This window comes from Aulonocara sp. 'chitande type north' Nkhata Bay, linkage group LG2, assembly GCF_057382095.1.
Source record: "Aulonocara sp. 'chitande type north' Nkhata Bay isolate Kocher_YH1m ecotype deep benthic linkage group LG2, A_spYH_male_GT1.1, whole genome shotgun sequence".
Lineage (NCBI taxonomy): Eukaryota > Metazoa > Chordata > Actinopteri > Cichliformes > Cichlidae > Aulonocara > Aulonocara sp. 'chitande type north' Nkhata Bay.
The window spans coordinates 17,337,749-17,364,557 of NC_141345.1; the positions used below are offsets into that span (position 1 = coordinate 17,337,749).

The following is a 26,809-nucleotide window of genomic DNA, read 5'->3' on the forward strand; positions in this document are numbered from 1 at the left end:
AAAACACAAAACCTCTACACACTTCTAACATGCACATTTACACAACTAAATGGCAGTATTAACGAAAGGAAAAACATTCAACAAATCCCTTTAAACCATAACACAAACAAAAGGAAGCATCTCTATGGAAAAAGAAACCCCTCCACTTGGTTTGACCTGCTGATGTCATATGTGACATCATCAGGACTTTAAAATGAGGAAATGCCAGGCAGGCGTTTCCTCACACCTGACCCTCATGAAGACTGAAAAGACAAGCAAAGTAAATATGAACAAATGACTTAATCTGTAACATAATAAAATATAAAGAAACATGTAACTGAGTATTTAGCTTAATTTGCAGAATGTTTGATTTGCCGGCAACAAAACGCTTACACAAACAAACCCGGGATAGTGAGTGAAGCAATGTTACTTGACAAATGGCAAAACATAGTAAATACATAGAAACGGAATAATGTGTACAATGTGTACAATGTGCAAAAAAAAAAAAAAAAAGGTAAACACATATGGGACAAATGGAGAGCATTGCAACTGCTCCTCCACTTTGTCACACTGTCATCTACAGATCCGTATGCCCTAAATGCCCTAAAGTGCTTTTATGCTGATTGAGCCATGTTTATGATGCTAAAATTAAATTTTACTGAGTTGGTGCCGTGCAGCAGATTGGTTTAATTACAAATGGATAACTGATTTTACATGATTCAGTTAGATTTTATACATGTGAGACATATTAATCATCCCAGTTTACTTTGCATTTGTTTAACTCACTTAATGCTGCTGAGCAGCTTTTTCCAGAGGCTGAACAGGTCTGCTAACATTGTTGCCATTGTTATTTGTCAGTCTGTATATCCTCAGTTCTTTTCCTTGCCTCCCCTCCGGCCAGTCTGAGTCTCTCCCACCAAAGATAGGAGCAGAGGAGGTGAGGAAGGAGGTCAGTCAGCATCACTGTAGTGATGAGAGATGTTTACTTTGGAGCCTCATTTCAACACGTGTCAGTTAAAAGAAGTGCGGCACCTGGTATCTCTCATTGTTCCTTTTGAAAAGTTTACCATTCTGTAAAATGGAACGATATCCTTTGGATTTTTGCCACACTTTCAAACGGTGAAGACCAGAAAGTTGGATCACCATCCTGATCTTTTTGCTTTTTGTTTCCCTCTATACAGCAAAGGTAACAACCACTACAGAAACATACACCTGTGTGTCTCTTCTGTCCTCCAGATATATTTTATGAAACGGCATTCTGTAAGATGGCAAACTGACATACTTATTTGGTCTCAAGATTCAGAAAAGAGAGAAGGCAGGGCTGAAAAAATAAAAAACCCAACCTGTGACATCACATAAATGGATGAACAGATTGGAGGTTGGAAATCGGTGTGCTTTTACCTTTAGTAGTTCTCATTCATTATTTGCTTCCTCCTGTTGCAGTTGTGCTCATGAGTAAAATAACATATGTGGGTAAGATATAGCTTTTACTGATTTGCACATTTGGGGTGATGCTGACCTGATTTTCACCAAAATGAATCTGAATATATAGAACAATCATGCATAATGGACCTTCCATGACCTTCCAAGCTATATAGTTTGTCTTCCATATTTCCAACTATATCCATAATCACATACTGTGTATGCTACCATTGTATATAGTATTATCTTACTATTTTTCATTGATTGTACTTAATTGTATTTTTGTATTTCCTTCATATCTGTACCTGAGCTGAGGTGACGCAAAAATTTCCCCGTTGTGGGATCAATAAAGTCTTATCTTATCTTACAAGTAAAAACAAATACACGCTTGTAAAGTTCCCTTCAGGAAGGACAAATAACAGGAAAGGACCCAAAAAACAACACAGAATAAAATAAAACATTTTGTGCTGTAATAATTAATTTAATTCTCCAATCAAACCTGCATCAATGAATTAATTTCAGAATTGATTTTTTTTTTACTGGGTTGATAAGATTTGGGACTGTAGGGGGCAGCAGTGCGTCTAAACCGGAAGAGGAGCAACGAAGAAAAGAGAACTGATGTGACGTAGTGTTTACACTACACAGTGGATTCGCGAGGACGTGTAGGCTAACGGGGCTAATTTAGAGGGTTTTGCTTCAAAATTGGATGTTTCTCCGTGTAGTTTGGTGGCAGTTTCCGCATTTTCCATGGGCGCTCACGGAGTTTTGGGAAACGAGCCCGACTCCATAGACTACTCTGTGCACGAAGCGTGGAACGAGGCCACGAATGTCTACCTGCTGGTGATCCTGGTCAGCTTCGGCCTGCTCATGTACGCCAGAAAGTAAGGACGCGTTTCTTAACCTTACCTCATAACGACTGTAAATAACTGGTTTGGCAGGTTAACATGTTACAGGTCAAACCGTGTGCTCGTTGATGATGTTCCCCTAGTTGTTTGCGGATAACGAGCACAGACTGACGCTGTTTGTTTACGTACGCTTTAGAAACAAGAGGAAGATCATGCGCATCTTCACTCTGCCTCCCACCGCGGGCAGCAGCCCGGAGCCCAACTTCTACGACAGCCTGCAGAAGGTCCGCCTGCGACAGCAGCTGGAGATGTACTCTCTGGGTGAGGATGCATGTGGGCTGATGTGGATTGCAGTGAAACTCGATTTGACGCTACAGTACTGTGCAAAAGTCTTGACCCGCTTCTAATTTCCTCTTACTTTACCAGGAAGATGGGAAATAAGGGTCGGGTCTGGGTTTTCCCCTTTTCTTTTACATACTCTTCATACTTTTCTCTCCCTCTTCTACTTGTCAAGATTCAAGGACCCACTCCACACCACGCCGAGATACGCCATGTTTTCAGCTAACCTCTCTGTGGGAATCGCCTTGTTGTTGCAAAAATACTATTTTACGCCGACCACACTGTTATTTGTAACCTTTTTTTCCCCCTTAGATTCAGCTAAAGAAATGAAAACAAGGATGCTCCTAAAACAGATACAATTAAAATTTGGTTCTTTGCCAAGTGGAGTCATCCATGAGTAAGATGCCTTTTTATATGCTTGGATCATTCGTAGGTCAGTGTTAAGTCGCTTAACAAAAAAATGAATAAATAAATACACGATATGGTACAAAGACTGGACCAATGCAAGTGATGTCCAAGGAATAGTGTTTTAATTGGTCAAAACAACTTTAAGAAATTACAAGAAATTGTCTCCATTGAAGCAAAACGGTAGGTGGCTCAAGACTTTTGCACAGTACTGTAGATGCTGCCTTTATTGAACTAAAATAAGGTTGCACAGCAAGTCAGTGAATATTGTGTGGCAAAGCCTTTAACATTAAATTCAAATTCAAATTTTTATTTGTCACGTACACAGTCATACACAGTACGATATGTAGTGAAATGCTTGGACAACTGCTCGTGACCTAAAGAAAACAAAAAAGGAAAAGGCTATGAATAAGATAGGAAATAAATATGAAAAATTAAAAAGGGTCAATTTAACTAGGAAGGAATAAAATATAAATTAAGGTTAAAAATGAAATAACTGTACAACACAAATTAGAATGAAGGGTAAATTTAACTGGGAAGAATAAGATAAAGATAAATATATAAATTAAAGTTGAAAATAAAATAACTGTACAACAAAATACACAATACACAATATAGAACTATATAAGAATGTATGAAGAAATCTAAATATAAATAAATATATACACAATAACAGCAGCTGTACAAGTATTAACCGGAAATGAAGAATATAGTGACCAGTGTTGTGCAAAACCAAAGTCCAGAAAGTCCAGTGTGTGTGTACACTACACAACATTACACTGGGTTGTGCTTGCTGGTGAGGCTATGGCTGGACGAAGCCAGACGGAGGTTTGATATTGAGTTGTTGTTTTTTTTGGGTTTTTTTGTGTGTGTGTGTGTGTGTGTGTGTGTGTGTGTGTGTGTGTGTGTGTGTGTGTGTGTGTGAGAGTGAGACTGTTTTTCAGCCTTAGAGGTTTTGTTTTCCAGGTAAAACCTCTGCGATCATGCCTCCCCTACTTGTCTACAGTGAGCCTCTGTAGCACGTGCGTAATTCTAAAACACACCCCAGAGTTTAGATTCTATTGAGCTGAGCAGACTCATTTTATTGATTTATTTATTAGCATTCAAATATCTCACTGAATACAGAATAAAGATCTACCACAAAGCAAGAAAGCACGAGACAAGGCTAATCAAAAGGTATTGGCCGAATATGCTTATTACGCCAACCCTTTTAACAAAAGATCTTTCAGCATGCAGCTCATGTACAAAACAAAAACTTTCCACCTTAGATAAGTAACTATATTAAATTAAATGTCATTAATATAATCAAAGCAAAACAACCAAGAGTTTCAGTGTTATTATTTTGCTCTTTTCATTCTTGATTTATAATTTTTCTAATACTCTATTTTTAAACAACGAAAATAAACTGCACCTGTTCCACCAGTTAACTCCTCTAACAGAAACACTCTGCTTTATCTTTGTCCTTATGTTTTTTTTTGTTGTTGTTTTTTTTTAAAGAAATCTGTTCCCCTTAAGTCGTATTTACCAAACAAAGAGCAAAAAAGTAACCTGAAATCACTGTAGTGTGAAACCAGATACTAACGTAGTCGAGCCTGTGTGTGCTGGCTCAGTGTGGGCTGCGTTAGATGGGGAAAAGTGGGGATTTTTTTTTTTAAACTGAGTTATCTGGTGGCTCTTTTGTGTAATGTTTTCCTTCACATTAATAAAGACATTAATTCAACATTTCAAAATGGTGCATAAAACATTCACAAGAGTGTGGAAAGCCTGCTGGACGACCTGTAGATCTTCTGCTTATTGTAGTAACTCTCCGTCTGTCTCATGTCTCGCCTTCTAGCCAGGAAGTTTGAGCAGCAGCAGCAGCAACAACATCAGCAGGGCCAGTCAGACAGTGTGCAGCTCTCCATGGAGTGAGAGCCCGTCTTCAAGCTTCTCCTGCCCGTGGATATGAAAGGACTGGGATGGTTGCAGAGTTTGTGTAAAAAGAATCTGCACCCATCCTTGCTGCTTCATTCACCGTCTGACGTTTCATTTGTGCACGTGGAGCTGCTCCACAGCTACAAAACAAAGCTGTGGATGCTTTTGTACAGCTGGCAGCTAGCAGGTGTGCTGTCTCACACAACAGTGACACTAAGCAGGTGTGACGAGCTAAAGCTGGAACTGCAGCGTTCGACACTGACACAGGCTGTACATGGTTCATCCCATTTCTTCTTTTTTCCCAGATGTGTGCAGAGAAAAGATTCTTAAATGTGAAGATGAAGGCACATAAACCTGAAGTTAGTAGTTAGATTATTTGTAAATGCATCATCTGGATCTCTGTGGGTTTTGTTTTGAAATAGCTGCTTCAGTTCACGTATATAAAGATTTTTCCTTCTAGCATTGAGCTTAAGACAGCACAGATTCACTGTGGAAAGTCCTGTTAAAAAAAAAAAAAAGTAACACGATTCTCGGGTCAAATGAGTCGTTTGTCTGAAACAGGCTGTTGGTACAGCTCCTCAGTTCATCCACTGAAATAAACTCTCTGCTAGCTTTCATCCGATTGGCTGCCCCTCATAAACTAAAAACAGCATGAGGATGGCGCTTTGGCGCTCACAGCCAGAGGTGTGATGTCATAAGAAAGAGAAAGGGCTCTTGAGGAATCCAGAAAGATTACCATATTAGGTGTGTCCCCTCTCTGACATCATACAGAGCCAAGAGTAGAAAAGCCTGCTTGAAAGTGTTTAAAGCAGCCTGAAGCTCTTTGTTTGAAATGGCTGCAGGTGAAAGCTTGTACGTAATACCAAGCTAATTGTTTTGAAACTGCAATAGGTCACCTTTAACTTTGTGGAACACCATTATGATTTTGTAGCTGATTTCACACAATCATCATTATAATAAAATGATTCTATGTTGATGGCTTAAAAGTGTGCAACGAGTTGGAATATTACTGCTGTGCTGACAGCTCTCAGTTTATAAAATAACACGTGTTGGTTATGTAGTATTCAGACTTTTTCTGTTGTAAAAGTTCAGATTTTGTAAGAAAATCCAGAGAAAAGACGTCTTAAAGGTCTCCAGAATGTTGTTTTATTTATAATGTAACACACTTGTCACATCTGTCAGCATATTTCAGCTGCTGACAGAATATTAAAAACACCACAGAGAAATAAAAAAAAAAACAAAATAATGTGCTCTGAAAACGCAACTATATACAGAAAAAAGGCAGCCAGTCGGTAAACTGCAATAAAACAAACAGCCAGCGGATTCTGCATAGATGCAATAAAGTTCAAGTAGTAGCAGCAAGAAAGCATACAGCTCTTCTAAATGCGATGCGCTTTTGATTCCCTCAATGGCGCGGGCACACGTCCACGTCTTCAACGGGGAGCGTGGAGGCGTACTCAGACCCCCAGTCTCTGAGGAACAGCTCCTCTGCTTGGCTCTGCAGAGTCTGCTGGCCCGGTTTAACAGCAGAGCCCGTCTGGTTCACCACCAAGCCCACGCCAGCCGTGAACGCAAAGTAGTTTTCTGACCAGTTGGACGTCCCTGTGAAGAGAAGCAGTTTAACAAGCTGGACCACAGGAGACTCTGGGTGAGAGCTACAGTCTCCATTTATCGAATGCTTTTCTATACTTTCTGTCACACGTACACAAGTTTAAAACAATGTGATCAGACAGTTTTTTACTCTTAGATCTGTATGTTGTGACAGAGATTGGAAATACCTAATATGGTCATTTTAGAAGCCCCGCCCACCTGGTGTTTAAACCGTGGAGGATGGCTTTACAAGGAGAGCAGCTAAAACAATTAGAGGATGAAGCGCTGCACTAAGACTCAATATGTGATGAACAGTGTTGAGTAAGTAACTTTAAATTAGTAACTTAGTTACATTACTAGTTACTTATATCAAAAGTAACTCAGTTACTTCAAGTTACTTTCAGAGTAACTAGTTACTAGGGAAAGTAACTTTGGTTTAACTCAGAATTCTCTTGTTAATGTGTTGCTTCCGTAACTGGACACCCAGCCAGACTGCCAGTCTTCTAGCTTGCTTACTTGCCACAAGTGCACTGTGCCACCTACCAATAGAAAGGAAAAAATAATGTGCACACTTCCACGAGAGAAATCCCACGCCTGATTCTATCCTAGCCATTCTATCCTCGCTTTTTACATCCAACACAAAAACTGCAGTCGTGGTGCTTTCGATTGTACTCAGAACTCGGAAATTCTGCCTTCTGAATAGGAAGATGTAGGTAACCCCAGACTGCAGATGAGCTGCTTACAGAGCTGGACTGGGACAAAAAAAATCGTCCCGGGGAATTTGACTAGAGACCGGCCCACCATTATAGGAAAAATCATAAAGCCTTTGAATGAAAATAAACACTGTTGTGACAGTGATGTACACTGTTCTGATGGTATATATGTATCAATCTATCAATCGTTTGTTGTAAGACTCAGATAATTATTTTTTTTAAAAGCTAGACATTTTAAATGAGAATAAGAAAAAAAAGTATTTCCCCTCTCCCTTTTAATGCCCTACATGGACCCCAGGCAACACTTTGCTAGACCCGCCCCTGCACAGTTACCAGCTGTCAGCTAAGTAACAAAAAGGATCCTGGTGTTATTTGTCTCTCAGAAACAGTTCATAACTTCCCTTCAACTCATTCATGTCACCTTAAAGGTAAACCTGTTTCTCCATCACAGCTCTGGTGATTCAGTAAGGACATCTCCTGGTTTCATCTTCATGCTTCCATCTCACCACATAACCAAACCGACATCATGACCAGCAGATTTACAGCTGTGGCTCCAGCAAACATCAGCTGATACTAGAAATTAATATTAAATAAATTCTAACAACAGCTGATCAAGCTTAAACGTGCTGCTGTTGTTTAGCGCGACATGGTTTCCTCTTTCTGGCGCAAAGTGGGCGATAAATAAACAAGAGACAAAAGCCGATCAGCTGATCATTGATCAGTTTTACGATTGAAGCAGAAACAGGAGAGGGAGGGTGAGAGAATGAGAGAAGAAGAGGCAGCTGTGCAGCAAAGACAGAATAACTCCAGCTTTGTGTCTTTTTCATTGTAGCTGAAGTCCGGGACAAACTGTGTTTCTTTTCACCTAAATACGAAACGCGTAATAATTTCTCTGAATACGAGACGATTCCGTTTTTTACAGGACGATTGGCAACTCTAATAATTAACCTTATGAACAAAATAAAGTTCAACATCAGTAACATAGCACCACCCAGCTGTATAGAAACTCCGTCATGCTAGCTAGCACGCAGTACGAAAAAGTCAGCACAACGAAAATAAACTCCAACTAAACTTGGTTCATATCTGACCCAGATGGACTGCAGGTCATAACACTGTATATAAATGCCACTTGTTTTGCACATATTCAACTCTGTATATTTTATATATTTTATTATTATTATTATTATTTTATTTTATTTTTTTACTATTTAATTTATAAAAATGTGTATACACACACACACACACACACACACACACACACACACACACACACACGTAGGAAAATATTTAGTATACACATCCAGAAATGCATACACTATTATATATTGTACATATATTTATTAGTTTCAGGTTGGCCATTCTTGTATTTTGCTCGTTTGTGTTGTTGTGTTTGCACATCTCTGTTGCTTGTGGGGCTCGCACACAAGAATTTCACTCGCATGTGCTGTGCCAGTGTGCCTGCACATGTGATGTGACAATAAAAAGTGATTTGATTTGATTTGAACTTCTTACCTGAAGTTCAGTTCACCTGACACTCTCGGACCAGCGGCCGCTTCGGGTCTCTCCTCTTGCCTCCCCTTTCCTTCATCCACCTGCTGCCCTCCACCACTTGCTAATGTTATTGAATCTGTGGAAACTCCGTGATAGCCACCACACGAAGTAACGAGTAACGACCCTATCTAAATCCCAGTAACGCGTTCCTGGTTTTGGCATAATAACTAGTTACCGTGCTCGTTACCACAATAATAACGTAGTTACTGTAACGCGTTACTTAATAACGCGTTAGTCCCAACACTGGTGATGAATGCAAAGCTACTTTTGGAAAGTTCAAGAACAGAAACAGAGCTGAAATTGAGTATAATCGTTCCACTTTACAGACATTACCTACTAAATGTTAAAAGCTGGACACCTTATGCTGTTAAATTTTGCCTTTCACAGTTCAAAGGAGCTAAAAAGTGTTAAAATGTAGCCAGTGCTGGCAGCATACCTATATAGACCACTCTGTCTGTAACCATGTACTTGGCATGGTTGACTCGTGCAAAGGGAATCTTCTTCTGCTCTGCTGTTGAAGGCACTGTAAAGATTTTCTACAGATCATACAAAAAACGTTGCTTTAGAATCCGCCATGTCATCGGTGACTTAAAATGTTTCATGAAAAGAAAAATCAAATCTTCAAACGTACCACGTCAATGTCGCACGTCAGTGGATTCCTCCTGAGCACCTGCAGGGACTGCAGGAAGATGAACATGTCAGGAGAAGAATGCTCCCAGCAGCTGACCAGCAGTTGGACTCGCACGCCTCTGGTGCACGCCGCAGCACGCAGGGCCATGTCGATGGCGGGCCAGAACCTGAAAATGAGAGACCAGGACATACTTTAAAGCTCTACAGCTTCCACAAGACACATCAGCACTTTTACTGTTTGATGCAGGCAGGTAGAAGCAGAACGAGCAAATTTCTTCCTCCTGAAATGCTCTCTGAGCGTGTGTACTTGATCTTAATGAGAGGCTGCTTTGTAAGCCAATCTTTTACCTTTTTAGTAAGTCGACATAACATTTTTTAACAGCATAACAGTAATTTCTGATTGTGTCTTGCATTAAGGTTGACTAACTTAAGAATCGCTATTAAATGACATGAACAGTGCAGCTGTGTGAGTGGAGTGTACCTGAGTGGCTCCGTGAACTGAGACAGTGGAAGGAAGTCCATGACAGAGATGTAAACGAATCCCTGAGCATCGTTGATGACAGACAGAATAGTGGACAGATCGTCAGAGCGGCCACGGGCTGAGATTTGTGGAGGGGCGCTCTGCAGAAAACAGACACAGCAGAAGCAATGATGATCAACAGAGCCAACACAGGAGGAAGAAAAGCCTGTGACAGCTGAGTGATGTCCTTATCTTGAGATTGGAATGGTGCAAAAGCAGTTTCAGACAAACATACAAATGTTGTTTTTTAGCTTTACACCAAAACATATTCAGGGCATAGTTACATTATGAAGATGAATTTATTTCAGGGGGCTAAACCAAAGTAAAAGTCCCAGAGTGCAATTGGTGTTTCTGTGAACCCACAACATGCAGCTAAAGGAGCTCTGGATACAAGAGCTCTATGAAACCTACACTTTTTTTTACATTCTTACAAAAAAAATAGTGCCCTGGTGATTGCAGACTCCTTTTTCATGGTAAAGAAAACCCGAGAGCACATCAGTCTTAGAGGGGTAAGCACAGAAGTAAGCATATCATTATCCAAGTCGAACATAAGAGGAATCTTGCAGAGAGTTCAGTACACCATGCAAACCAGCTATCGTAACAAAGACAGAAAGGGGAGATTAGACACAAACATCTACAAAAATCTGAACGAGCCCCAGAAATCCTGGTCCAGCATTCTCTGGACGAGGGAAGCTCAGATCAGCCTGCAACCGAAGGACAAAAGAAAAGAAACTGGAAGAGAAGATAAAACCACAGAGAAGGCTTGGAATGGTTTATGATCTGAAGTATGATGGCATGAACAGGGATGGCTTCCCGTGGCACTGGGCCACTAATGTGTATTCATGATGTAAAAGAAGGCAGTTAAAGACGCACCATCTGTACAGATTTAGAAAAGAACAGCAAATTAAAATAATAATGAACAAAGATGTTGGTTTTAATGTTTCTCTCACTGACTAAAAGACTCCAAACAAACCACAGACAGCAGCTGTCTGTCTTTTTTGTTTATTCCTGATCAAATGTTAGGATATTCCCATTCGTTCAGTGTTGGGAATAAATCTGTTTGTCATTGAGCATTTAGTATGATGACGTAACATAGACTCATCTGCCTGTGTCTATAAAACAAATAGCAATCGATGCAACACAGTTCCTGTAAAATGACAGCAGAACTCAAAAGGATTCCTCCTGAAAGGATACTCACAGAGAGGTAGACCTGAGCAGGGACCCCGTTGAACTTCAGATGCAGGGGCTTCTGGGAACTCGACAGGGCAGAGAGGCGAGCGGGCCAGTACGGAGGCAGGGAACCGTTTATCACACCGCCGATGCTCCAATACACCCCAAAGATCCGAAAGGCATCCTGAGCCAGGCAGCTGCAGTCCTCCACTGACAGACCCACCTCCTTCACCTTTGTTCAAGAGAGTCCACAGTCTGCATTAGCTCTGACACAGCACAGCCACTGTGCTAGTATGCACGATGTGTGGGCTGATACAGGGATGTAATTACTTCTTCTAAAGGGAAATGTATCATTTTCAGGTTTTAAAGCTGGACTCTGTATTTTTATTCATGGACTCCAGTAAAGCAGCTTTGCACAGTTCATGCTGGGCTTTGGTGTAGCTGCTCTTTTAGGGCCTCTCCCAGTTTACGTCTAACTGGCTGCCCCTCACCAACAGAGGGTTTAAATCAGCAGCTGAGCGGGGCTTCTGTGCCCATTGACAGAGCTGACCATATTAGAAATATTTCTTCTCTATGACAGCACAGAGGAAACAAAAACCATGAGACATCAGTCCTGCACTCTGTTGACACTAATGTACTTAAGCTGGGACGGATCTGTCTCCCTGCCCCACTTAAAAATGTTGTGTGGAGACTTCTTACTTGACATTACCCGACTAAAAACAGGGGGATTAGTGAGGATATCCATCTCTTATACAACCTATATATAATAGTTTAGGAGTTTGCACCATACCTGGCTTAGAGAGCGCCAGTCCATGTTAGCACTGCCCACATAGAAGTGCTTTTGGTCAACCACCCACAGCTTGGTGTGGACGATGCCTCCAGTAACGGCTTTGAGGTCCACCTCTCTGACCTCTGCACCTGCAACGGAAAAACAAAATAGCATGGGAAATTAATGCTGAAATTCCTTAAACGTCCTATTCTGAAACACAAACCTGGCACTCTTACCTGTCCCAGCCAGGTCGGCTGTGTCGTGATTTGACTGTTGGGGGGCGTTGACAGCGATCTGGAGCTTTACACCTTTGGATTCAAGTTTCATCAGCTGCTCAAAGACCTTTCTTCCCTGAGAATCATGCGAGGCCATTAGCTCAGAGGCTTAAAGCTTCAGGTACAACCATCTGATGTGCCGCATTGTGAGACCTGAGTGTGCAGGTGGTTGTGCTCACCTGAGAGTCTGAGGATTCGTGCGAGCCCAGATCGCTGTCCCGCAGTGTGAAATAAAAAGCGGCGATGTGGACTGAGCTGTTGGCTCTGTCCAGCAGGTGCAGCCAGCTGTCTGCGATGCTCTTTCTGGACGAGGGGGAAGACTGGTAGAGACCGACAGGAATGCTTTCCACCAGGTGCACTCTGAACAACAAGGACCACATTCAGCAGTACATTAGTTAATCCTGACAGGTGAATATAATATTTCTGACATAAATAACTCAAAAATATCCAGTTGCTGATATCATTTACCGACAGTCAGTGCTACAGGGCTCTGGTAACAATCCAAAGCCCTCCAGCCAGTGCAGCTCCAGCTGAGCCGTGAGCTGGGACACGGACATGGGAAGCCCGTAGTGCCACACGTGGTGAGAGAACCCTCCGAGAAGCAGCAAGGTGGTGCTCAGGAAGCAGAAGAGGGTAAAACTGGGACATCCTGACCTCTGAAGGATGATAAGGGGAGAATTTATACACTCCAACAGGCTACATCACACTCACAGCTTAAGCATAGCATAGCATACTGTGATGCATACCAAAGCTGCTACTGCAGGGAGTGGTAGAATTCTGAAGAATTCCTAAATATGCCTCAGCTGAGACGATCAAGGAAACAGACGCCAGTGGAAGCTCTCAGTCTCAAACAGTGACATAACTCACCTTGGCTGACTTGGTTGCTTTCACTTTAGCGGGCGTCTTTGGTGCTGCAGCAGCGTCTGAGTCGGGATCTGCTTTTTTCTCTTCGAGCTTTGGGAACTTTGACTGGCTTATGAGTGGTTTACGATCCTCCTTCACTTCCTCTGATCTCTCACCAGCCAACTCATCCTCACATTCAGCTTCTGATGAAGATATACTGTCCCTCAAACCAGCTGTGTTCAGTGGCTCTGTCTCCCATGGAGGTTCTTCGTCCATTATAGCTTCCACTTGGCTGTCCTCAGGTGCTTGAAAGATCTCTGCAGACTTTTCAGAGTCTCCAGATGGAGTGAGGAGAATCCTGTCTTTAACTGCGGGGTCGTACGTCTCCGCTGGCTCCTCCCAGGGTATCTTGCTGGGGAAGCTCTCGCGTGGCAGATGTGTTGTAGGCCCATCTGGGGTGGTTTCTGAGGTTTTGCTCTTGACTTGCTCTGATCTGAGAGCAGGCCGGGGGCTTGCAGTCAGAAGAGGGGAGTGAACAGGTTGAGCAGCAATCAGAGGGCCGTGAGCTGTCGCAAGAGCCACTTCTGTCCTGCTGAATGTAGAAGGAGCCTCGAAGCCAATTTTGGGGGTGTGGAACAATGGCGCGGGGAGCGCTGTTTCTCTGGGATCAGGCGGCTTGGACTTTGAAGTTTCCAGACTTCCAAGTTTCTCAGGAGGCTGAGCATGGACTGGAGTGTCCTTTCTGGGAACCGGCAGCTCCGTGCTCTGACTGGCTCCAGCGGGTCGCTTCTGGAAAGTTGGGATTCTGGAGACTGGTTTCCCACCTTTGCGGTTCATGTCTTCTTTCTCCTCGAGGTCTTTTTTCAAACTCTTTTCGTCAGCTTGGAGACGGTCCAGCACAACACTGCAATCCTTCAGATCCTGAGGAAGATGAAATATCTGTTATAAATCTGTGTAATCATGTAGCACACACACACACACACACACACACACATGAAGCAGGGATTCTGAATAGCTTCATGGCACACACCAAAGGAAACGTAACACCTACGGCTATCTAAAAAGCTAGCAGTGAATCACTGAGAGACTTTTCCAGTCTTAGTCTTCCTGCTCCCGCTGGCTCCCGTCAACATCAAAGCTCCCACACTGACTAGCTACACCCATTTAAAGCAGCTCTCCTGACTGGTGCGTGGCTGCTGTTGACTTGTTAATATTTGTTTACCTGCATGACACGAGCCTTACCGTGGCTACAGCATTGTTTGACCTGATATTCTCATGGCAGTCAGTGCTCAACATTAGCCTTGCTCTGCTCCACCTCTGCCTGCTCATTTTCATAAATACACTGACAGCCCAGTGGTCCAAAAGTGGGCGTGGCCACTCTACAGGTCACATTTTATGGATGCTACATTAACTTGCCAGTAAAATATATAGCAGTGCCCCCTACAAACAAACAAACACTTAGATACGTACCTGCGTTTCCAAACATACTTCATATTACACCCGTCAGCCACAACATTGAAACCCCTGCACTGATTTTAATGGGTCACTTCATTGCACTGGGTCATTGCATTAATGTAAACGATACTTTGATACACTGTTGAAAGCCAAGCACATTTGCAAAACATGTTCAGGAACAGCCGCCAGGCTCCCCAGATCTACACTTCCAGAAAGATCCTCACTTATTAAAGACAATGAAGACAATGTCAAACCATATATGCATTCCCGTATAGTAAGTGAGACCTGGTGCTAAAGTGACCCAGCTGTAGTTAATCAGTGTCACCCATTTCATGAAAACTGGCACATTATGAAACAAAACAACCTCCCCAAACTGTTGAGAACAGAAACTGTAAAACAATCACGCCTGGAAGAACGTTTCTGTCTTAAACAAACAGCAATTTGTCTCCTCCCTTTTATCAAAAGAGCTGACGATGCACAAGTGGTAAAGACACGTTTTTAAAATGTGCTGCTGGCATCAGCATCATCATGCATTTTAATGATAATAATAATAATACATTTTATTTATGAGCGCCTTTCAAGTCACCCAAGGACACTTTACAATAGGATAAAACACTTAGTAAAACAATGGCAGAATAAGAACAATAAAATAAAGCACAAGATAAAATGAACAAACAGTGGATTCACAGTGAATATGCAGATTTGAACAGATGAGTTTTGTTCTGCTAATCCAGTTTAGGGTCACAGTTGGGTAGGAGCCAATCCCAACTGTGAAAGGGTGAGAGACAGGGTACACCCTGGACTGGTTGCCAGTCTATGTGGCAAGGCTCACACACAGAGACAGAACAGATTTACACTCATATTTGCAACTACGGCCAATTAACCCAACATGCATGTCCGAGTATCCAGAGAGACCCCAGGCTTCAGCTTTTCCAGATATATTTGAACCCAGCAAGTTTCATGTTTTACAGTTGCCTTTATTTTAATTACAGAAATACTCTACTATTCTGCAATATTCATTTACTTTAAATTCAACTGTATTCATATAATCATCACAGCAACAGTCACCTCAAGGTGCATTATACTGTGGTCTTCTCTCTACAATAATACAGGGAGAACCCCAACAATTAGTCGACCCCCTATGAGCAAGCACTTGGCAACAGTGGGAAGGAAAAACTCCCTTTTAACAGGATGAAAATTCCAGCAGACCCAGGCTCAGGGAGGGGCAGCTTCTCTGGTTGGTGGTAAGGGGAAAAAGACGAGACAATAGGCATGCTGCTGAAGAGAGCCAGAGACTAATAATAACTAAAGATTAAATGCAGAATGGTTTATAAACACAGGTTGAGTGAAGAAAAAACACTTGGTGCACCGTGGCCCCCAGCAGCGGACGCCCATTGCAGTGTAACTAAGGGAGGGTTCGGGGGTCACCTGATCCAGGCATAACTATTAGCTTTATCAGAGGGAATGTTTTATAGAGTTTTAAGGAACCACAAGAATGCCAGCTGTCTGAGAACAAAGTGCTCTTTTGGGGTGATATGAGATATTTAAGAGAGAGATGAAAATAGATATAAGCCAGTATTGATTGTGACTATTCAATCTTCTGTTTATTACTAAATAAGCAACAGCTCTCTTCTCTGCCAGCAGGGCAAAGGAGGTTGAGACATTTCCGCACTGGCCTGCCAGTATTTCCCGGAAGCGGTTTTATTCAGCTGCAATGACACAAAGCAGGATATTTATACTGCAGGGCTGTGCAAATAGGAGCTCTGCCACACCCAGGAGGCCTCACAGGTGGCTCTGCTTTGCTCCCTCCCCCCACATCATGCGTGCACAGAACAATATCTGAAAGTGAGAGAAAGGGGGGTGTTTGTAGGTGAATTATAGCCTACCGTCAGATCTGCCTCCTCAGCAGCTTCCTCCTCCAGCTCAGCCTCACGTCTCTCCATCTCCTCCTGGAGCAGGACAAGCTCAGAGTCTGACTCGTCTGACTCCTGACAGGAGATATCGGTAACACCGTTAACGTTAACAAGCGATGGAATAAAGCACTAGTTGCTGCGTGCACTCTGCATTAAGTGTGTTAACCATTAAAGTAACAGAAAAGGGGAAGGAAATAATATGAAAGGTATTTTTTTGTTATTAACCACATATAAACATCCTAAGCTAGTTAAAAAAACTTACCATGATTAGAGACCTTTAACTAAGTTTTGGCTCGCACGCGGAGTTAGCTAAAACAATGCTAGCCGCTTAAGCAAATATTTATTGCGGTAAAAAAAAAAAAAACTAAAGCAGTAAAGTTGGATGACTTAAGAGCAGTACGGCCTCTTTATAATCCTCGCTTAAGTATTCTACACGTATTAGCCAACTAACGTCTTCGCCGTTGACGTTAGCCAGTGAGCTACGTGGCCCACGATGAAGTTTGCAGCAGCGGAGGAAGAGGAGGCGGAAAGGAAAGGCTGAGTAATAGAAATCCCACCTCGTACGTAGCTCTCTCCTGCCTGCTCCTGGAGCTTCTCCTGGCTGTCGGTGTCGGCAACTGTACCTCGCCGGGGCGGAGGGACTTTCTGGATCGCAGTACCATGGGCATCCTGGAGCACTTTTTTTTTTTTTTAATAATGCAGCACCTTCGTGACTCGAGGCTTAACGGACGCTGCGGAGCGTTAACAGCGGGCTCGTTTGTCTGCGGTGCCGAGGAGAGCTCAGCGACACACCCGCTAAAGCTACGCTTCAGTTGATTTTTTGGGATATACTCACATTTATTAAAAACAAATCGATTGGGTCGTGTAAACAATCTTTAAATTGATTTGAATGCACCTACCTTCACGCCATACGTAAACAACAAATTGAAAAAACCGCGATTTCCTGTCTTCGCTGATTGGCGGTTGAAATCAAAACTGTGGCTCCTCCCACAAGTCTTGACTCACGTCACACAATGCGGAAACCAAAAAGGGATTACCGTCGTCGGCTGCACATCCCAGGAGTCCTTGCTCGCGAAAGGTAAGCGCTGTCTTTGTTGTTAATAAATTATTGCGGGTGTCTTGCGTGTTTTATGGTTCTAATGAGGAAGCAGACGGCCTCTGACCGCTGGCAGTAGCAACACTTCACATTAGCGCTGGCTCACAGTTACTTTCAGTTAGCCTGGCTGTGGCTGAAGACCCTGAGCGGAACAGCCGGTTGTTTATGCTTTTGTAAAGCTCAAAGGAACCTCAAGAGCATAAAAGCAAATCAATTACATAACGGAAGTGTGACAGAATGTGGCCGATTGTTGCTGTTACTGTGTTATGCTGCTTTAATGTTCTGCTGTTATCATTAATAACAACTGCATGACTGATTGAAAAGATATAGTTTTGTGGAAATCGGATTCGATTTTTCTTTCGAGGTTAGATATTTTATATCACAGTACTACAATATGAATCAAAGGCTTGGACACTACTGACCACACAGGCCACTACTTGGTCGACTGATCTACTTTGCAGTATGTTGTTCTGAAAACCGAGGAAAAAATCATCTTCCCATTGAACTTTTTTGTGTTTTTCTGCCTCTTTGAAGCTAAAATAGAAAGAAAGTGTGCTTTATTGGTCCCCGTGGGGAAAATCCCTCTCTGCATTTAACCCATTCACTCAGTGAAGCAGTGGGCAGCCACTGGGCGCCCGGGGAGCAGTGTGTAGGGACGGTACCTTGCTCAGGGGTACCTCAGGGTAGTTGTTCAGGGGAATCGAACCCCCGACCTTCCGATCATGGGGCCACCACTCTACCTACTGAGCTATCCCTGCCCTGTAGGCAGGAAAACACATGAGATATTAATGGAAAGCCCAGGATGTCCTCTATTAAGTACATCAGGACTTAGTAGGGTAGCTCAAATAATCAAAAGATGTAGACCAAAAACAAATGTCTATTACAGAGGACATAAATGAATAAGCTAGTTCTCAGGAGGATATATTTATTTCTTTTTCCTCGTAATGATTTCTGTTACAAGCACAGTAGTTGTAAACGTGCCTGCATGTCACCTGAGGCAAGTGATTTGGAGAGGGCCTGTTATCACATGAGAACGCTGCGTGTGATAACATGCAGTGTTCTCATCATTCTTCTTGATCAAACAGCCCACACAAAAGGATGGAGGTGTATTTTAGGCCACTGTCCTACTGTGTGAAGGGATATGATCAAGGTACACAGGGGTGACACTGAGGATAGGTTCTCTGATCACATTTGTGTTATCAAGATTGTTTTTTTCCCCATCTTCTAACTTCTTGTTTTTTCATTCAGGTCTCATGTAATCCCCTCTGACAGAGAAGATAAGCTTTGGTTCTCTAATGATGATGATGATGACAATGCCAGCTATTTAATCACATCAGTAGTCCAATGGAAGCCCCAGTTACAGCCACCCCTCCTGCCAACTCCTCCAATTCGCCATCCCCGGCCCCCCTGCGTCCTGCTGTCGCCCCCTCGGTCCAGCTTAGCTTTACCGTCCTCTACACCACTTTGTACGCCGGGCTCTTTGTGGTGGTGTACGTGCAGCTGTGGCTCCTCTACATCTATGGACACAAGCGATGGAGCTACCAGAGCGGCTTCCTGTACCTCTGTCTGCTGTGGGCTGCCCTTCGCACCACCTTGTTCTCTTTTTACTTCCATGATGCCCTGCAAGCCAACCACCTCCCCGTTGCAGTGTTCTGGCTCCTCTACTGCTTCCCCGTTTGCCTGCAGTTTTTCACTCTCAGCCTCATTAACCTGTACTTCACTCAGGTAAGGTTGAAGGGATGTGGATGGGGAAACGTTCTTAAAAATCTTGTGTCATTTAGAAAATGTTGCTCAGAATGTAAAAAGAGTTGCTCTGGTACAGCCGTGGTGATAAAAGCACAAATAAAACTAGTCAGAGGAAAACACAAGAGCCCCTTACAGTGGATCATGTGTCCTCAGCTACAGCGCCACATTTTTTTTCCAACAATATCTTTATTATTTTTTACATTTTAATGACTTGCAAACAGTCCAACATTCTAAATACTACATGAACATACACTCCTCTCAGACAGCAAAAAGAAAGCAACAAAGTCGTCAGATTTGTCACTCCGTTAAAGGCCTAAATTTGTCATTATCCCAAATCAAATGTCATTGCCCTCAGTCCTCGTCCTCCTCAGATAATACAAATCCTTCTACAAAATTTACAAATGGTCTCCACACCTTCTCAAAAACATCCAATTTCCTTTTCAGTATACATGTTATCCGCTCCAATGGCAAAGCCACCATCATTTGTTTTATCCACTGTGTGATACTCGGTTCCCTTGTTTTTTTCCATTTTAGTGTGATTAATCTTTTTGCTTGTAACAAACCCATATCAATAAACATTCTGTCACTTTTTGTGTACCTCATGTTTTCTGGGTACAATCCCAGAATAAGGAAGCCAGGATCCAAAACAACCTCTTTGGATAATATTTGTTTGATAGTTTGTGTTACTGCAGCCCAAAAGGATCCTATCTTCCTGCAATCCCAAATACAATGCCAAAAGTTACCTTTATCTTCATTACATTTATTATAAGTGTCTGGAATATTAGAGTTGTACTTATTTAATTTTTCCGGAGTAACATATATTCGCATTAACCATTTGTATTGCAACAACCTTAGTCTAGAATTAATAGTTTGTTTATGAGCTTTTGCGCAAACCAATGCCCATTGTTCCGTGGATATGTCCTTCTTTAAATCATTTTTCCAGGCGTTCAACCTTCCCAACGAATTGTCAGATGTTTTGGACCTAATCAATTTATATATTTCTGATATTGCCCCTTTTTTTGAACTGCTTTTGCTAATTATGTCTTCCAATTCTGATTTTGGTGGTTTGGTGCAGGTATTATTTTGATTTGCTCGAATGTAACTTCTAATTTGGAGATATTTGAAAAATTGCTTTCTATCTATATTATATTTATGTCTAAGCATATCAAAGGAAATATCTTGAGAATCTGTTGCATACAAATCTTGGATTTTTTGTAGTCCTTTAATTGACCATTGTCTAAAAACTTTATCCTCTCTTCCTGGTCTGAAATCCTGGTTTCCCCACATCGGTGTAAACTGTGACAATACAACAGGTTCCTTCATATATCTTTTTACACCATACAACACTTGGACCATGTTCTTTACCATTGGATTTTTTGCCTTTTTAATCAAGTTTATTGCTGTGTCTGAGAAAAAATATAAAGGTAAAGGTGGATACATCTGTCCACTATCTCTGTTATTTCTTTAGAAAGTCTTTCATAGTCATTTTCCACGATCTCACTTAATTTGGGCGAAATCATTATTCCTAAGTACATAAAGTCCTTTACTGTCTTAAAATGAGATGTTACTATGGGTGGGTTTTTCCTTTCTTCTTCATTTAGTAATAAAACGGATGATTTAGATTTGTTAATGACATACCTGATATTTGACCAAACTCCCCTATCAATCTAAGCAGAGCAGGTATAGATTCTGTTATTTTAGAGAGATATACTATTACATCGTCTGCGTACAACGAAATCCTATGTTCTACTTCATTTACCATAATTCCTGTCAATGATAAACTCGAACGTACGGCTATAGCTAATATAAACAACAGTGGGCTTATCGGTGAGCCTTGTGGACATCCCCGTTTCACCCTTATTAGTTTAGAGATATTTTTGTTTGTCAAGATTTCAGCAGTTGGATTTGAGTGTAATAATTGTATCCATCTTCGAAACACATCTCCATAACCAAATCTAGTCAGAACATCAAAAAGATAAGGCCACTCGACCCTATTGAATGCTTTTTCAGCATCCAGTGAGAGTAAGGCCCTCTCTGAAGAATTGTTTAGTCCGTTTATAATGTTAAAGACTTTTCTTACATTATGTAGACCTTGGCGCCCCAATATGAAACCGTTTTGATCTCTTTGAATTACTGAGGGGAGAATATCTTGCAGACGTGTTGCTAATATTTTACCTAACACCTTAAAATCAGAATTAAGTAAGCTTATCGGCCTCAAATTTTCACATTCATTACTCGGTTTTCCTGGTTTAGGTAACAAAATGATTAGTGATCCTATTACTGATTTAGGGAGACTTCCTTTGCTTAATGATTCCTGATACATTTCCAATAGCGGTTTCATTAATTTACTTTTAAATTTTTTATAAAAATCAATTGGGAATCCATCTGGTCCAGCTTTTTTACCTGATCTCATATTGTTAATTGCCCTGCTTATTTCCTCTTCGATGATTTCTGCATCTAATTGTTGTTTTACATCGTCAGCGATAGTAGGAATATTTATTTTATCCAGAAACGCATTTCTGGAGTTTTGATCTGATCTATCCTGGGATTCATAAAGTTTTTCATAATAGTTTCTAAACTCCTTGTTTATTTCAGTCGGATCCATTATCATTTCCCCTTTGTTGTTTATAATCGACGTTATATTTTTCTGCACTTCCAATTGTTTAATTTGCCATGCCAATATTTTTCCAGGTTTCTCTCCTTGTTCATAAAAAGACTGATTTAATCTCAAAATGTTCGAAGCTGCTCTATCTCAGCGCCACATTTTTATTCTTGGTCTTTACATGATTCACAATTCAAAATAACCACTGTTCATTTTAAACTGGAGCCTGGTGCAGCCGTTCAAGTAATCTACTGTGAAACATGATGTTGTAGCTCCTTTCCCTTTCACGCAACTTCCTTCTAATTGATCGTATTAAAAAAAAGGCTAACAGCTCTTGTGACTATTATGCTCGTGCCACAGACTTCAAAGAAGTATAAAAGGACTGCGGCGACCGTGGCTCAAGAGTTGGGAGTTCGCCTTGTAATCGGAAGGTTGCCAGTTCGAGCCCCGGCTTGGACAGTCTCGGTCGTTGTGTCCTTGGGCAAGACACTTCACCCGTTGCCTACTGGTGGTGGTCAGAGGGCCCGGTGGCGCCAGTGTCTAGCAGCCTCGCCTCTGTCAGTGCACCCCAGGGTGGCTGTGGCTACAATGTAGCTTGCCATCACCAGTGTGTGAATGTGTGCGTGAATGGGTGGATGACAGGTTGTGTAAAGCGCTTTGGGGTCCTTAGGGACTAGAAAAGCGCTATACAAATGCAGGCCATTTACCATTTTACTCGGCTGTGTTACCTGCAGTTCTGCCCCCATCAGATCTTAATCAAGCCTGTTGTGTTTTGAGCAGGATGCATTCTTTGTGTCTTTATGTTTATGTGGGTGTCTTTGTGTCTTTGTGCAGGTATTAGTGAAAGTGAGAGAAGTGGACAGAGGGCTGTAAGTTTTACATCATTTTCCTGTTGTTAAATCTAGAAAAGCGCCTCGTTACGTTATTGTTATGAGCCCTAATCGTCCCGATTGGACCCCCTGTATGTATGTTCCTCAGGTGGGCAGCAAGGTGTTTGTACGGTGCGCTGAACGCCATCTTCTTCTGCGTCAACGTGGTGTGCGCTGCACTCGGGGAACGAACCAGCGATGGCGAGAGGGGAGAGCGCACCTGGAATCTAGTCCTGGTTCGAGTTGTGGTCAACGACTTGCTCTTCATCCTGGAAGCAGTGCTGCTGGCCTCCACGCTGTTGCTCCTGACCCGACACTCGCGGTCCGCCAGCATCCACCTGATCAGCAGGGTGTGTTCAACGTTGTTCCCCAGAGAGAAAAATAGGGATATGCTAATCTTGCACTCACTATTGACTTCACTGCACTGGAGTTTATACTCAACGAACGATGCATCTGCAGCTCAGATGTGTCTAGACAAGCTAGCTGTTTAAGAAAGGAAATCTCGTGGTATCTACTCAAAGTATGTCAGTATCAGCATCAAACATGAAGAAGTGGTACTGAGCCAGCCCTGATGAACCGAGCCAAGTTTAACAGCAGCACACGCATGATTAAACTCATGTTTAGTCCTGAGCTGCTTGGAAAAACAATGCGTGTCATGTCTCCAGTCTGAGAAGATCACGGGACTGACATCACTTTGACATCATCGGGGTTATCTCAGCTTGAGCTGCTACACTACATATCTCCAACAGATCGTTTTAGGTGTTGCGTTAAAGGCAGCGAGGCTCCTTTTTAGCTACACAAAAGACATTTCCTCAGGTGAGAGGTGAGACGTCTTCACGAGAGCCTACAAAGAAGTCCAGTTACCTTCAGCTCAAGTGCTTAAAACTACCAGAACCTGGATCACAGACAACCTGCACCAATGTCTGTAACAGATCTGTGTAATAAGCACTGAGATGCATTATGGGAACTGTAGGATCCAACATTACTTGAGTGATATAATGGATGAAAGCAATGTTGAGCATAGCCAGAAAAAAAATGTGATGCTGGACACAGAAAAGCCAGGATACTACCATAAAGAGCGATGGGGATGTCTGTATTTTGACAGTACTCCAGGCTAACTTTGTTTTTATTTTTTAACCTGACCAGGGGACCACAGTGTGGCGTACAGCAGCACTGGGAGGAGCAGTGATCTTCCTGTTTGCCAGCAGAGCCTGCTACAACCTGACCGTCCTGTTTCTGTCCCAGAAGTATCGGGTGGAGTCCTTTAACTATGATTGGTATAATGTCTCTGACCAGGTAAGGATCCAGTACCAAAGCCTTCATGTCTGCTTAACAACTTTGGACAATTAAGGTGCCCCTAAAGAGCACTTTCTGCACTTACTTGTTTTAAGGCGGACTTGGAGAGTGAACTCGGCGACAGGGACTACCTGGTCTTCGGTGCCATTCTCTTCATGTGGGAGCTGCTTCCAACTGGCCTCCTCATCCTTATCTTCAGAGTTCGCCGGCCTGCTCAAGAGGTAAATCTAGTGGATGTGAAAGTAATGTCCCGAACTAAAAATCTACTAATGACACCTGAGACTGTATTAAATACAATTATTTACTGCTTTATTACTCAAAAAAATAGTGCAAAATCACAACAGCAGTCGCCTCAAGGTGCTTTATATTGGAAGGTAAAGACCCTACAGTAATATAGAGAAACCGCCAACAATCATATGACCCCCTGTGAGCAAGAACTTGGCAACAGTGGGAAGGAAAAACTCCCTTTTAACAGGAAGAACCCTCTGGTAGACCGGGCTCAGAGTGGCAGCCATCTGCTGTGACCGGTTGGGTTCAAAAGTGGGAGACAGAACAGAAGACACGCTGTGGAAGAGATCCAGAGATTAATTATAACTAATGCTCTTCCTCCCATTCTACTTTTAAGTAACCACAGAACCTAAAAGTAAGCCCGCAGACTGAGAGCGAAGTGCTCTAATGGGGTGATATGGTACACTGAGGTTTTTAAGATAACATAGGGCCCGATTATTCAAGACCTTGTGTGTAGGGAAAAGGATTTTTAATTCGAAACATTATTTCATCTCATTCTCACAGAACAGCATCATGGCTATAAACAACAGGGTCCTGCCTCGGCCGTACTTCTTTGACGACCCTCAAGGCAGCGATGAGGACATACCCGCTCCATGGGCCAATGGTTCAAATTCAAACATAAGGTACAAGCACCACAAAATCTGATACACGCAGGTCATTACCTTAAAGCTGATCACAGGGTTTCAGAAGTGTGAGAAGAGCTCTCATCTTCTTCTTTTCTTGCTTTTCCCCCACAGCTGGTACGGATCAGAGACCGCGCCGCTCCTATTTGCCAACAATCCTCCAGACCAGAACCACCAGCACCACACTCTGTATTCCACTCCTCAAAACTGACCCCCCCCCTCCCCGAGTTCTTGTTTCCTTGATGACATTTATCTCAAAGACAAGCCGCTCTCTCTCCTAGACACACTCACAGCCAGTAGTCCCTCACTGTGTGAGCAAATTTGCACTGAAAAGTCTCAGGAAATCATCACCAAACAGTGAATATGCACCTTCTATTTTTCTAAAGAGACTGTATTTAAAAAGTTCTTCCTCATTTAAAGGGAACAAGCTATGTAGAAACAGACCAAACTGACTTAAACTGGCCAGTACTGCTCTCTCATGAAGATCATACTGAGCTACAGCCACAGATTGACTTCACACACATGCCATTGTTCAATTTTGGAGAGACCCTTGCCATTTCCAAAGAAGAGGATGGCACACGCGGCCTCATTTGCATTCCTGTCGGTGTGATGTCGATGCTAAGTTCAGTGAAGTTAAACAGCGACTTTTTTTTTTTACAGGCTCACATGTGATCGTTTGTCTTGTAGACAGACTGTTTCTTTTTGGTGTTTGCAGCTAAGTACTGTTTTAAGACCAGGGATGTCCTTGGCCTGTACACTGCTGCTGGTATAGTTTTCTTTCATCTTTTTTAAAGGCCAGTGTTTGCTCCCATGTCTGTAAAAAGTTGCATCGTTTAAATATTTCTAAGTTGACTGAAGTCCTTATTGGATCTCTAAGTTTAACTTATTTTATAACTGTGGGTCTACCTGTAATTAGAGTTGGAAATCAAACGCGACTCACCCTTTGCGACTTTTATGCAAAAAAACCAACTTCCTCATAGTCTGTCACTCACCTGTGGTTTGGACTTATCCACGTGACAGGTATGTACTGTCCATGCTACGGACCAATAACAACATCAGAATAAACCTGCTGGGCATGTTGCTGAGCAGAAAATCTATGTGGTAGAAATTCTGTATCTACAGTGGTGCTGTTATGCATTTTAGCCCTGTTACTGTGAAGGGTATGTGACTCGCTCTTTGAAATTCAGGACTCCTTTTGTCTTTTATGTAATTGTTGACTGATAAAAAATAATAATCTAAAAAGACTCACTGTGCCACATGCATTACTTAGTGCTTCAGTGTAAGGGTCCGCAACTGCTTTGGGGTTTTCATCACAAATATCAAGTCCACTAAGTCTGAAAACATGACCAACACCTAACTAAAGATGCATGTTAAATAATTCTTCCATTAATTATCTGGATGAATATTGACCATGGACTGTATGAAAAAGAAAACAAAGCTGCAGATGAGTTTGGAAAGTGGAGTCAGCATTAAAGTGTTTTAAAACCTGCATTCTTTTTAATGGCCAGCAGGGGGCGATGACAATGGCTGTCAAAAAGATGTTCTGAAGTCTTGGAAAATGGCCCTCTGATCATTTTTGGGCTCAGTGACTAGTTTCAGCTAATAGACTAAAACATGAAATTAATTTAGTAAATTATTGGTCCTAGTAGTAGAGCTGGATGGATCAATCCAAATATCTATACTATTAATACCAGTGCTGATATGGTTATTGGATTGATACTAGCACAATAGAATCAATACTTTATTTCTAGAGTCCCAGAACCTCGAGTAATGTCACTGACATGTGTCATCATGGCATGATGGGTTGCTGTTTTAAAAAATGTTATAATCTTATTCCCTTAATAAATGGAACCATTTGACCTGCACTGGAGCAGACTGGGTTTGCAATGATGCAGATGTTTCCCAGTACAAAGTAAAACCAGGGTTAACCCCAAATTTATCTGGATAAGCCAAAAT

At 42.2% G+C, this 26,809-nt stretch overlaps 3 protein-coding genes across 5 annotated transcripts; 2 read left to right on the plus strand and 1 right to left on the minus strand.

The window, feature by feature from the left end:
- Positions 1-1,986: 1,986 nt before the first annotated feature.
- smim19 (small integral membrane protein 19) lies at positions 1,987-5,363 on the plus strand. Of its 2 annotated transcripts, none has more exons than XM_086306278.1 (3): positions 1,987-2,282; positions 2,443-2,567; positions 2,761-3,555. In XM_086306278.1, exons 1-3 carry the CDS (start codon positions 2,149-2,151, stop codon positions 2,877-2,879), a joined length of 378 nt encoding a protein of 125 aa, XP_086162404.1. In that variant the 5' UTR covers positions 1,987-2,148; the 3' UTR covers positions 2,880-3,555. The 2 variants fall into 2 exon arrangements, with proteins under 2 accessions (XP_086162404.1, XP_086162395.1); XM_086306269.1 differs by lacking the exon at positions 2,761-3,555 and adding an exon at positions 4,825-5,363 and having other exon boundaries at positions 2,004-2,282.
- Positions 5,364-6,038: 675 nt separating this feature from the next.
- pld7 (phospholipase D family, member 7) lies at positions 6,039-17,505 on the minus strand. Of its 2 annotated transcripts, none has more exons than XM_086306234.1 (12): positions 16,891-17,505; positions 16,307-16,408; positions 12,990-13,886; positions 12,591-12,778; positions 12,302-12,482; positions 12,084-12,198; positions 11,869-11,996; positions 11,107-11,310; positions 9,870-10,009; positions 9,390-9,555; positions 9,195-9,294; positions 6,039-6,506 (listed from the first exon to the last, which is right to left on the minus strand). In XM_086306234.1, exons 1-12 carry the CDS (start codon positions 16,999-17,001, stop codon positions 6,310-6,312), a joined length of 2,529 nt encoding a protein of 842 aa, XP_086162360.1. In that variant the 5' UTR covers positions 17,002-17,505; the 3' UTR covers positions 6,039-6,309. The 2 variants fall into 2 exon arrangements, with proteins under 2 accessions (XP_086162360.1, XP_086162369.1); XM_086306243.1 differs by lacking the exon at positions 16,891-17,505 and adding an exon at positions 16,596-16,846.
- Positions 16,678-26,343, plus strand: gpr137 (G protein-coupled receptor 137). The gene is made up of 8 exons (XM_086306255.1): positions 16,678-17,411; positions 18,678-19,154; positions 22,612-22,646; positions 22,756-22,996; positions 23,793-23,942; positions 24,038-24,163; positions 24,735-24,853; positions 24,968-26,343. Exons 2-8 carry the CDS (start codon positions 18,774-18,776, stop codon positions 25,062-25,064), a joined length of 1,149 nt encoding a protein of 382 aa, XP_086162381.1. The 5' UTR covers positions 16,678-17,411; positions 18,678-18,773; the 3' UTR covers positions 25,065-26,343.
- Positions 26,344-26,809: the final 466 nt, after the last annotated feature.

Bases quoted from the DNA above. Each gene is read 5' to 3' on its own strand.
- pld7 (XM_086306234.1), bottom strand. From the start codon at position 17,001: ATGCCCATGGTACTGCGATCCAGAAAGTCCCTCCGCCCCGGCGAGGTA. The intron at 13,887-16,306 runs GTAGGCTATAAT...CATCTTCCTCAG, and splicing joins CTGAGGAGGCAGATCTGACG to GATCTGAAGGATTGCAGTGT. The intron at 6,507-9,194 runs GTATGCTGCCAG...TTCTCTTCACAG, and splicing joins AGACAGAGTGGTCTATATAG to GGACGTCCAACTGGTCAGAA.
- gpr137 (XM_086306255.1), top strand. From the start codon at position 18,774: ATGGAAGCCCCAGTTACAGCCACCCCTCCTGCCAACTCCTCCAATTCG. The intron at 19,155-22,611 runs GTAAGGTTGAAG...GTCTTTGTGCAG, and splicing joins TTAACCTGTACTTCACTCAG to GTATTAGTGAAAGTGAGAGA. The intron at 24,164-24,734 runs GTAAATCTAGTG...TCATTCTCACAG, and splicing joins TTCGCCGGCCTGCTCAAGAG to AACAGCATCATGGCTATAAA.
- smim19 (XM_086306278.1), top strand. From the start codon at position 2,149: ATGGGCGCTCACGGAGTTTTGGGAAACGAGCCCGACTCCATAGACTAC. The intron at 2,283-2,442 runs GTAAGGACGCGT...CGTACGCTTTAG, and splicing joins CTGCTCATGTACGCCAGAAA to AAACAAGAGGAAGATCATGC. The intron at 2,568-2,760 runs GTGAGGATGCAT...CTACTTGTCAAG, and splicing joins GCTGGAGATGTACTCTCTGG to ATTCAAGGACCCACTCCACA.